The sequence below is a fragment of the Barbatula barbatula genome (genome assembly GCF_947034865.1).
Source record: "Barbatula barbatula genome assembly, chromosome: 1".
Lineage (NCBI taxonomy): Eukaryota > Metazoa > Chordata > Actinopteri > Cypriniformes > Nemacheilidae > Barbatula > Barbatula barbatula.
The window spans coordinates 9925264-9937644 of NC_136766.1; the positions used below are offsets into that span (position 1 = coordinate 9925264).

The 12381-nt window shown below is 39.1% G+C and overlaps 1 protein-coding gene across 1 annotated transcript in view; it reads right to left on the bottom strand.

The window, feature by feature from the left end:
• The window catches only part of arap2 (ArfGAP with RhoGAP domain, ankyrin repeat and PH domain 2), a 67423-nt gene that overhangs the window by 9442 nt on the left and 45600 nt on the right, over nt 1-12381 (bottom strand). Inside the window, exons 19-27 of the mRNA XM_079469076.1 lie at nt 9728-9791; nt 9338-9501; nt 8858-9070; nt 8644-8749; nt 7279-7426; nt 3547-3615; nt 1960-2034; nt 1090-1207; nt 41-169 (exon numbers count right to left, since the gene is read on the bottom strand). Coding sequence (XP_079325202.1) covers nt 41-169; nt 1090-1207; nt 1960-2034; nt 3547-3615; nt 7279-7426; nt 8644-8749; nt 8858-9070; nt 9338-9501; nt 9728-9791 — 1086 coding nt within the window. The remainder of the gene's footprint in view (nt 1-40; nt 170-1089; nt 1208-1959; nt 2035-3546; nt 3616-7278; nt 7427-8643; nt 8750-8857; nt 9071-9337; nt 9502-9727; nt 9792-12381) is intronic.

Consider the following 12381-nt stretch of genomic DNA (forward strand, 5'->3'; position numbering starts at 1 on the left):
CTTAGATTTGGAGCAATCCGTTGGGTTGCACATCCAGTACCTGAATTGGAATCTGTCATTTTGCATCCAGAATATTCCTTAATAACCAGGAAGGCCGAGCTGGGATCCTCAAGAGTGCTCCACTCCAACACCTGCTCCAGAATCTTCTCTTTGTAGTGTAAAGGCCGCTCTGAGTATAGACATGACAGAAAAATATGCAAGAATAAGATTTGTTTTGAACTTCACTTGAACAGAAAGGCATGGAACATCTAATGTATTATATGAATAAGATTACTTCAAGCTATGCAGTAAAGCTATAGAAAACATGAGGCTTGTCTTTTAAATCCTTGTATTTATTATTTATTAACATCGATGTATAAAATGCATTTAGGTGGATCCCCAGATTTATCACCGGGGTACTGGGGCTAGTAAAACATAAAACATTAAAAATGAAAACGTATTCACACCAATATTTAACTGATTATTTGTGTGTGTGTTTGTGTACTTGTGCACGGATTCAAGAGGCTTCTGTACCAAAAATGTTTATATAAGAAAGGAAATGTCCTGGAATATATAAACATATTCCAACACAGATTCACTTTAAAATAACACGTTGTCTAAAAAAAACTCATCACCGCCAAACCCTAAAAAAAATGTGTGCTTTAAAGAACACAAGCGTAATTATGTGTAGTGCAAATTTGTAATTATCGCCAGCCAATCTGACTATGATTAGACAACACGCTCAAGTGCAAAATAGATCTATTATCAAGTTGTTATTTGTATAAAAGAAAACAATGCTCGCTATTGGCAAAAATCACTCTTACGCCACCTGTCTCCCCCCTCCCGCCGATCCCATCACAATCTGTTAATAGTTTCTCATATCCACCATGAAATAATGATGGTACTAATCATGTGCATTCATTCACTTATCTATTGAAGCATTTTAATGTGTTTGTAAGCCTTAGAGGAACATTATTAAATGCTCCAATAACTTGCCATGCACTTAAAAGCACACACTAGAGACGTTTCATGTCAAATTAAGTTAGTGCATAAAGTTTTACTTTTAATTATTTTTGATAGATTGCGATTTAACTGTAGCATGATCCCTACCCAGCTCTCCATTCTCGATGACCTCAAAGGTGGTCCAGAGGTCTTGAGCTCTGAGCCTCAAACCTTTCATCTCCAAAGTGCTGACAGCAAGTTCATCGGACCGCATGCTAGGAGAAACCTGGTGCAAAGAATTAAAGTCCCAATGAAATAAAAATGAAGTGTTGGTGGCTTCGAGTATGAATCTGTTAGCCTTTAAGGTATCTATATCTACATAACTAGTTTGCATCGAAAAGTTAATAAAATTCCGATTTAGAAAACACAAGCATTCAAAACGTACAGTCTCTCACATTCGCCAATATGGATCAACGATTTTTATTACATTATCTTGCACTTCAACTCATTAAAATACCATAAGAATAAAATATTTCATCAGTTTTCATGTGTCTTTTCATGCTGTCAGTCTTTCACAGTCTGTTGGATGACTTTGTCACTCCTGAGGTTTGATTTAGCTGAAATTCAACAGACACTGAACTGAAATTACTACAATACATCTATAAATGCATTTGGAATGATCTCTTAATTTTTTTCCATGGCTGTATTTGGCCTATGCATTGCATACATCGCTGACACATATACACTATATGAAAATAATTCCTCTATGCATGAAGACGTGAAGACATACTATTCTGAAAGAAAAGTGAACTGTCAAGAGAAAAGCCACGCGATTCTCTTATGACAACACACATCCACAAGTCTATTAACTGAGGTTTACCTTGACTACTGATAAAACACAATTACTCTCACAATTAAATCAAACGTTGCTTTGATTAACTGCAGTTTGATTTAGTCTGGGGCAGAAATCCCCTCCAGGTTCACACGCAGCCAGACACACGTGCACGCACACACTGCAGAGAGATGAAGAAAACAAACCTTGATTAAACAACACTTTTCTGGCTCCTTTTTTTCCAAGTAGACCTCAAATATCAGGTCACCAGCGGGGGAAAACTGCAAAGGCAGATACACAGAGATACACAAGCAACTGGTAAATATAAATAGACATTATTAAAGTCAAGGTCAAACAAAGAAAAAACTAAAGCAAGTATCTAAGCACCCAACTGTACAGCAGCCTTTGTGGACTTAACACAAAAGTAATCAGCAGCCCATTCAGATCAGGCCGGTGAATGTGTGTGTCTGACTAAATGACACACAGCTGGAGTTCCACACATCATTTAGCAGAATTACACTACAAGAGCTGGCAAACCTCTTTGCGAATGTAAACCACAGCTTAAAGCTCACCTCCTTCATACGATTAAAACTGCTAAAGCAAAATGTAGTTGAGTGAAAGAGACACCTACGCCATTCTCTAATGTGTAAAGCACCCAATCCATAATAAAAGTTCGTTTTGCTTTGAGAGACACTGGTTATATTTTTAACAAGGATAAACAAATGTATCAAGCCCCAAATGTAAGACTTTTTCCTTAAAATGAATGAGAGTGAGCAAAAGCATGGAAACTGAAAAGAAAAATCTGAGGGCTAAAGGGATACTTCACAAAACATACAAAATTAATTCAACAAAGGAAAACATTTGGAAAAATGTTGGCAACTGACATTTCTGGGACATCACTGACCACCATAGCAATAGTAGTCAAAGGTGACCTTGAACTGTTTGCTTTTTTTCTAAAGTTCTCATCTTGTGTTCAACAGAACAAACCAATTAAACAAATGTTTTCCTATGTTGGTCAATAATGTTCCTGAAATGTCAGTTGCTAACATTTTTACGAACATCTTCCCTTGTGTTTATCAGAACAAACTAATTTATACAAGATTGGAATTTTCATTTTTGGGAGGGGTATCCCTTTTACCTCAGGACGTTGCTTGAGATAATGCTCCAGACAAAATATAAGATTTGTTTAACATGCATACTTCCCATAGTTTCATTTGTTATTTAATAACAAAGCTATCAGTTTAATAGAATTTGTAACCCATTATTTTGTAGAAAAGAGAAATAATCAAGTAGGTCTGTCTGGTTTTTGAATGGTACTGCATGTGTCAGTGTGCAATTAAGCCCGGAGCAAAGATTTTAAGTATTTTTCACGGGTCACTTCCGAAACCTTGCTCCAATTTAAACACGCACGCTTAAAGTTTGAAAACTTGGACACCGGCTTTCCACACAAAGGAAGATTAATTTGTTTTTCAGCTTATCTGGACAAATTGTTCCTTGTGGTGCCAGTGAGGAAAAAAGCGTCTGACACTAAGGTTAGGTGGCAGAAAGATTGCTGTTTGCTCTAATTTGCTCTAAACAATAGCAAGACAGGTCAAAGTGATTTGGTGACCCGTAAAAATGCAGGACTTGTGAAATCTTACGGAGTTATATGCAAGAACAAGCAGGTTATGGTAGTAAACACGCACAGTTATATAAGCAGCAACACCGCAAGCTATAAAAGCGCCTCCCAATTGCCTTGTTTGGCAAATGCACACACACCTATTTAACGGAAAGGTTAAAACGGGGCGACTTACCGTGGTGTCCTTCCATCTGGTGATAAAGCTGTTTTCTTTCTCCATTTGCCTAACCTGCTCTTCGTTGACCTGTTTTAATAGACCCGCACAGATAAACAGAGATTAAAAGGCCTGTGTGAACGGTAAACATACCAGCTCATGTCCCCATCAGCAAAGTCAGGGCATCAAAACTCTTCAACAAGCACCCTATTAAAGGACCCGTTCGAATTGACATGTCAGAAAAACACTGGGTGGGTGACTTTGGCCAATGTAGGGGGGGGGGGGTGCAGTTAAAAAGGCACAATGGCATGCAACTCTCAAAGAAACATGGAGACATGATGTTATAATCTATATCTGCTTTATCAATGAGGAGCTTGTAGCTCAAAACCTCACGTTTTGGAAAGGACAAAAAAGGACACGTGTGCAAACTTTGCTGCCTTGCTTGAGCAGTGTGACAAAACAACTGCGCAATCTGTTTGAATATCGGTAAAAAACAAATGAGTCTGAATAGCAAACTTTTAATTTACACCTGCACGCTGGCACATTACTTCAGAGGATGATTTCCATCTCAAGCTCTGGCTATTTGTCACGCTAAACCTCATGTTTCACACACGCTCCCTCTCTTGTTCTCTCCAGGTACAAATGTGTGTATGTGTGAAGCTTGGGGCTCTATGAATGCATGAGAGAGCCGATGGGGAATAACACAGCCCAGCACTGTAAATCCCATTACAGAAACTCAAGTCGCACTCAGGAGTTCAACACGAATACGGTCCTTCACAGACTTTCAGCAGAGCTGCACATTTTGTGGCATTAGAGGGATATTTTTGAATGCAGTGGTTCTTAAACTGAGGGCCCCAATGTGGTCCACAGATTTTGTGGCATTTTATGAAATACAAAAAACGTATCATTAATTTATGCAATCAACCATCAGAAAAATAAGACCACCAACCAAAAAAACTAACTTCCACCATTGTGTACCTGAATATGTTTTTGAATTACAATAAAAAAGCTTAGATCAGTTATGCATTTTAATGAGCCATATTTAAAAGGAGTGGAAATATAAAATCAATATCATATTGTACTACACATTACAAAGAATTCTAAAGAAGAATATAGATTATGTTATAATTGGTAACACTTTACAGTAAGGTTGCATTTGTTTACATTGGTTAACCTATTAGCTAACATGAACGTTGAGTTATGAATATAACATCTGTTCCCAGAAGGAGGGAAACGAAGTAAAGCAAACGACTATGTGATATCACACTTTTGCGCCATCAACTGAAGACACCTATATTCACGCCTTAAAAAGGCAAATGACGCATGACGACCTGGGCGGGATTGCCTGCCCACAGCATGTAAATGCAGTCGCATGTGTCATTCCCTTTGTTCAGTCCATCTCTTCGCTGAGCATAAGACTGCGCGGGGCCAAGATGTTGTACCTCGTTTCCCTCATTCTGGGAACAGTAGTTGTATGCATAACTCAACGTTCCCATTCAGTCGGCCCACTCAGAACAACACATGACTATGGGAATTGTATTCAAACCCCGCCAAGTCGCCAAACTAACTGTAAGGTACCAGTACCGTCACGTAACCCATGCATCTCACGGAAGTTACAGCTACTGGCCTGAAAATCCTGCGGTGAGCACGGACCGAGCCACTGTCGCCGCTGTGACATCTGGTCGGTAAACCGAACAATCGTGTGCAGTGACGCCCAACTAGCTGCCTCACAAATGTCCTCTAAACAGTGCCAATTATGTCGCCATGCTCTTTGTTGAGTGTGCACGCACCCCCATAGGCAAGTCCAAACCCCTGCTCTTGTATCCAATAGATATCGCCTCCCTGATCCACTGTGAAAGGCGCTGTTTGGATAGTTCCCCCGAAATGGATTAGCAAAGCATACGAATAGCTGATCCGAGGAACATGTGGCTCCACATACCTGCGCAGAGCCCTTACCTTACACAAAACCTGATGATTCTCGTCCTCCCTGGAATCAGCCGAAAAGGTTGACAGAGTGAGCAGCTCAATAGGGAGTGTGTTATATGTCCCCGACAAGACTTTAGGTGTATACGCTGCGTTTGGGTACAGCATCACCTTCAACCCATCCAGAGCAAACTGCATACATGAGGAATGCATTCACAGTGGGTGCAGATCACCTACAGGTTTCGCCAATGCCAGCAGCAGCATATTCTCGTATGCATTGCACCGTTGATGCCAGGAGCAGGTCGTCCAAATAAGTGAACACTTTCATGACCTGACACCGGAACGGTGCCAGCGCTGCCTCCATGCATTTTGAAAACATTTCTAAAATGTTTTGTTTCTGCTGATTAGGCAAGACATGAGGCATTGTATGCTAAGGCATCTGGTCTTTGACAAGGTCCCTTTTGCACCGAGAGGAACACGACTGCCTTGAGATCGATAATCCTCTATCTCCTGCTGGTCAGGGATACGTCTCCCCTTGCGTTGCTTCAGCGGGGGTTCCGCTTTTCGCTGAGGCGCTTAGGCCTTCGCCGAAGAGTACCCAGGGAGGTCGGTGGGCCGAGGAACACACTCTAATCCAGACATGAGCTCCGCAAGACAGTCCGGGTATAGCGGCAAGCGGGTTCCAACCACTGTTTGTCCGCATGATCACCCCAGGTCCCAAGGACGGTCAAGGCTGCCTCTGGATTGGTCAGACAGGAGAGGAGCGGACCATCTCTACAATTCTACATGCTGCTCGATCTTGGAATGGCGGAGCCGCTGGCAATGTGCACATGCCCTGGGACAGCAAGCCTTGCATGGACTATCCCCAGACACACCTGGCAGTGGTCGTGAGTATCCCTTTCTGATAGATATTTTCTCTCAAAAGTAGTTTACTTAGCTGTTAAACTGAAGCTAAAAAACACACCCATTTTTATTACAGTTTCAACCAAATTACCACATGGGCTACGACTTGTGAAAACAGAGTAGCATGATGGTGTCCTAGCAGCACTGTAAATAGCTGAAGAACAAAGGCAATGACACATGCGACTGCATTTATATGCTGTGGGCATCCACGTCGTTACTCGTCATTTCCCTTTTTAAGGCGTGAATATAGGTGTCTTCAGTAGATGGCGCAAGACCGCAATATTCCATAGTTATGTGTTGAACCGAGTGGACCGACTGAATGGGAACAAACAATGTATTTACAGTGTTTACTAATCTTTGTTAATGTTAGGAAAAGTCCACCCAAAAAATTGTTTTACTCAAGTTTTTCCAAATCTGTGTACATTTCGTTGTTCTGATGAACAATTAACGTCAACAAATAAAACCTTTTTGTAAAGTGTTACGGGTAAACACTGACCATGTAAACACCGCTTTGTTGCTCAACACATGCATTACGGTCTTGAGGGAGTGTGCTGTTTAAAAACATAAATAAAATGCAATGCTGTCTCAGGTCGCTAATATTCCTTCAGAATAAACAAAATTAGCCGTCAGCACCCATGTTTCTTGTGCACAGCAGTGAGAAACCAAACGGGTTGCTATGGTTACCGTTATGCCAAACATCAGTGGTTCCGACATGACTCTCTTCTCTACACAGATGCACCGAATGATAATTTAGGGAAATAACTCCAGTATTTATATGCAGCGGTCAATCCTGAATCCTGTCGGCGTGTGCGTGATCATTGTAAAAACTCGTTTTGCCTCTGATATGCTGAATATGATTTTATCAGGGAACTTGGGCAGTAACTGAGACAGTTTAGAATCTTAAGCGAGGACACAAATCTAACTCACAGAGAAGAGCTGGGTGTAATTGTTGATGAGGTCCTCCACCACGCGAGTCTCCTGAGGAGTGCGTCCCTCTGTTTGAAACAGACACGGGGAGAAAACGCACGCCAGCTTTAGCGTACTCATCTGGTTCATGTGCGAGCACCTCTGGACCCTGTACAAATACATACACAAATCTTCAATGTCCGAATGTCTAGGACCACACTATTGTTTTCCATTTAAACTTGGAAAGATATTTTTGAGACACTTTCTTGATCACTAATGCAAAAGCGAATCTCCAATATTGACCATGTTATCTCATTTGCTTTACTGAAGCACGTAAGACGCCCTCTGAACATTCTCGAATCATACTGGGTTAACATGGATCGTCTGGTTTTGCAAAAACGTTTAGAGTGCATGCCAGATCGAGCGTGTGCTGTCATTTAATCAGAAGCGTGACGTAAGCAATACTAATAAACTGTGAAATGTGGAATTGTTTAATAAAAGTTCATTCAAATTGTTCTGCTAATAATATAATGAATAAAAAATGCTGGATAACTAGAAAAATGCTAAATTAGACACAAAGAAGCATTGCCACTAGAGAGACGGACTTTTAAACCCAAATCTATTATTAATAAATGCTTAATACAGTGTGGGCAACAGGGATATCACTCCATGGTGAATACAAAGTAGTATAGAAAATCAAAAATTAAACGTGTCTAAAATATGATTATATAACCCCAGTGTGATTACAAATATGTATTTGTAAAATAATTTTAAGTAAACACAACTACTCCACTGAATTACACATAAAGCCTCTATCTATATAACGTGGTAAATTACTACTGCTGAATCCTCATGAACACAAATTTAAAGTTGCTTTTTTTCAGAAAGCAAAGGAAGCAAGGGTGTTAAAATGTGTGTACATGTTAATTATAAACAAGCACAAATAACAACAAAGAACAAAAATCTGCAAAAACAAAACAAGCAAACTGCACAGACCTGGAGACAACACAACCATTATTGTACATCATGGGAGAAACTTTAGGCTACACTCCAAATTTGCCAAAAGGGCCAATTAAGCCTTCTTCAAACAAGTCAATACATAAATATTTCAAACAGTCTGACATACCCAGTCAGGGTTTGAGGTGCCCATGTTTACTGTGAGCTTTTAAACCAGGCTGCACATAACGTACATTTATGCATTTGGCAGATGCTTTTATCCAAAGCGACTTGCATAGCATTATACATTTGTTGCTAAGTATTTGCAATCCCCTGGGATCGAACCCTCGACCTTGGCGTAGTTAGAGCAACGCTCTTACCACCGAGCTACAGGAAAGCTACAGAAAACACACGTTGCAATGTTACTGTGTTATGAATGCGACAAACTACCTGTACAAATGTTGCAGTAGGGCACCAAGTGTTGACCTGTTGACCTTGGGTAAACTTTGAATGTAGAACTTATATTTTTGTACTCTGGCCATCTCATCCTCTTCATCTTAATACGAAAATTCAGCAAAATTAAAACACAGACCTGCTTACATATCAGACATAACTCACAAATTCAAATTGAACATAATATCAAATTGTGGTTGGCAGCACAAACCCAGAGCAGATATCCAAAAAGGGTAGAGCTCCTTAGCCAACAGCGCATCTTCACTGTGAGACAGGAAGCTCTTGAGTGTATCTGTTACATCTTCTAGCCGGTGGTCCTGCACCCGTAGCTTAACAACCCGGGCGTCCTTTGTAAACACCTCCAGGAGCTGGGACACACGCCCCGGGTCACCATTTTTCTGGTAGATTCCCTCACAACACAAACCTACAGGGACAGGTCAAGGGTAAAACAACAACAAACATTTTATTTCCCGAAGACTTTTAAAAGTGAAAGAAACATTTTATTAAATACAAAACTCAATATTCTGCATAATGAGGATTTAGTCTTCTTTGAGGTTTGAAAGGTTTATCTTTGAAAACCTAATTTTATTAAAAGTCACTTTCAAAGCCACACAAAATAATCTTCAAGGTTTTATGTCAAATTAAAGATAAATAATTAAAGCTAATAAACCATTAAATATAATCGAATTACCGTATTGGGTGACGAAAGCTATGCAGCTATCCACAATGATAGGAACATCATTTTTATTCATTTGCTGGTTACCGAGAGCCGTACCGTCCGTCCCAGCTGCTAACTGGATGGCAGAGTGCCACAGTGCAAAGTCCTGCTTGGTTATGCCATGAAGGTAGACAGTTCTGTATAAAAATGATTTTATTAATATAATAATTAATACAAATTGTATTATTTATTTATTGATTGATTTATTTGTTATTGTTTGTCATTCACAGCTTTTCTAAAGATAAGCACAGCTGTGTATATGATATATATTGAATATATATAATTTACAGACCTGCCCATGTCAGCAGTAAAGCCTGTTATGATGCATTATATTAAATAATTATATATTAAAGTGTACCGTACCTTCCACTCTCAACCATGAGTAAGACCTGGATTTTCTCGTCACCTTCCATATGAGTGGAAACAGCTGTAAAATAAATAGGAAAACCCTTGACTGAAGTACCCGTATGACTATTATCTCAACATAAAGATGAAAGGACTCTTAGACACACTAAAATGAAAGATACTAAGAATGAGGGGAGACAAGAAAGAGATGAACTGAAACAAATGATGAGAACTGCAGTGTTTTATAAACTTTCCAGCTGGAGTAAGTGGAGCAGAAAGTAGAATGTTGCTGGTCATTAGTTTCTACAGCAAGATAATGTTGCCTCACCATCACACACATAAACACTGAAAAACACAACTGTACTCTACTCACAATGTTGATAGTGACAGACTCTTATACTACTCTAAAACCTAATACAAATGTTTTGCTTGCTCTTCTTGCCAGATGTTCCAAATTCATGATTGGTCAATAAATCATATTCTGTTTCATCCTTGTTGTATGTAATTATACATGGCATGTGTTGATAAGCGTAATCATGTGTTAATAAATTCTGAAATTCATCAATTTAAGAGAAAAAAAACAAAAAACATGAAAAGTAACAAAATTGCTCAGTTATTCCAGAATTGTCATAGTCCACTAGAAATCAAATGAAATGGCGGGATTCAAGTGCTAAAAAAGGACTTTAATTGCTGCACTTTAGCTATTTTCAAGGCTGGCCAATTTTGTTCAGCAATGTTATTGAAAGTGATCTTAAAAAAAGAAATAGCCTTTTGGGTACACAAGCTTTATTAAAAGCCATTACTGAAAACAGCCAAACATTCACAGTTTGATAAAACAAACTCTTATCTCTTCATCCTTTTAACCTTTCTTAAACACTTACTGTTTTACGGAGGAATTAAAAAACTGAACTTAAAAGCACTGTGGTGGTGAATGGCTTTTGCATTGGGATTCCAATAACACCAAGGTCAAAAATCCTCACTTTAGAGGTAAACGGTTTAACTGTACAGAGGAATTGTTCCAACAAAAGAGACTCTATTTAAGGACTTCAAATTAAGAATGGTAAGCAAGTAAACCCTCCAATTAAGGAGGGGTTTAGACTCTTGCCATTTGGGAATGATGAAAACTCAGGTTAGGATTTCAGTAAAGTTATTGTGCTTGAAGTTTCTAATGGACAAAAATTAGGTACCTTTTCACCTTCATGTAAAAAACTGACTTCTTCAGTTTTAAAAGATGATTTTCACAAGATCAAAATAGGATTAGTTCACCTGGCTTCAGGACCACGGACAGCACCGCCGTACACAAACGCAACAGCGCCTTTGCTTGCAACAGACTGTGTGTATCACTTCTAAAAACCTCCCTGTACGCAAAATATAATGCATGACTGCGAGTTGTCATTTCTATACAGCGCTTTCCGACTGCTAAAGGGAGGAATTTGACATTGCTTCAGTGTTTGTAGAAACAGCGAAAAAAAACGGGTGAGAAAAGGCCAAGCTGTGAACTGCTGGTCTGCCAGTGTCTGTGTCCTAATCTAATTTCACAGAGTTCTAGCCCTTTGAGGCCCATATGTTCTGTCGCTATAGAGATCTTAAACCACTGGAGACGCTTCGTTAGCACGCCACGCTACATTTCAAGGCTCCGCAAACTGTTGAGGCATCACCCTCCTAATCTTGCCCTCAGTACGTTGGCTTTCTGGATTTGATCCCTTTTTTGGCCTTGAACGGATTAGGAAAAAAATAAGAGATTCATTGATTTTTCCCGCCTCGTTCTAGTGCAATTGATTGAAAATGTTGCAAATCTGGTCAATGGTTGCCAAGCTTATGTCAACTAGCTCCCTCCCGAACACGATTGCCATCAGCGACTGCCGTCTCTCTCGGAGACAGGCGAGACATGCGACCAGACGAGTCTTTAGAGACGTCTGAACAAAATCAAACATAAGTGCACTGGGAATGCCAATGAGGGAAACACAAGTGGAGGATCATGGATAATATCTCTGACGAGATTTAAAGTAAATGACCATGAGATTCAAGGTGTCTCTAACTATTACAGAGACACTTTATTGCAGACTTCACTGATGTAATCCATTGTAAGAGTTATATGTGTTAGAGAAGAGTAAGGTATGACCAGTCTTTTCAAACAGAGCATTGTAAAGGTCTATAATGCAATACTTCAACCCACCCCAAAATGCTGTCATTATTTATCCAACCTCATTTTGTTCCTAACCACCGTGATTGTGTTTATGTTCTTGTTTAACACAAAAGGAGATTTCTGGAAACTGTAGAGCTCACAATTGCAATAAACACTTGCATCAAAAAAGTCAAGGTTATTCAAATTAATTAAAAAAAATATATAATTTAGTTTAAAAAAAATTATTAAACATTTCTGTTAATTAAAATACTGAAATAATTAAAATACTGGAATTAATATTATTAGATTTTTCTTTTAATTAGAAAAAAATAAACGTTAGGAGACGTTACCTTGGCAATAAAATGATATAAGTTTAGACACTTAGATTAGTATATAGTATATATAAATGAAAATATATAAAAGGGCTGTCAATGTTAATGCGTTAACGCATGCGATACATTTTTTTAAATTAACGCGTGAAAAATATTCAACTCAATTAATAACGCAGCATCCTTTTGTTTTGACATCCTTTGTCTAGCGTTACATT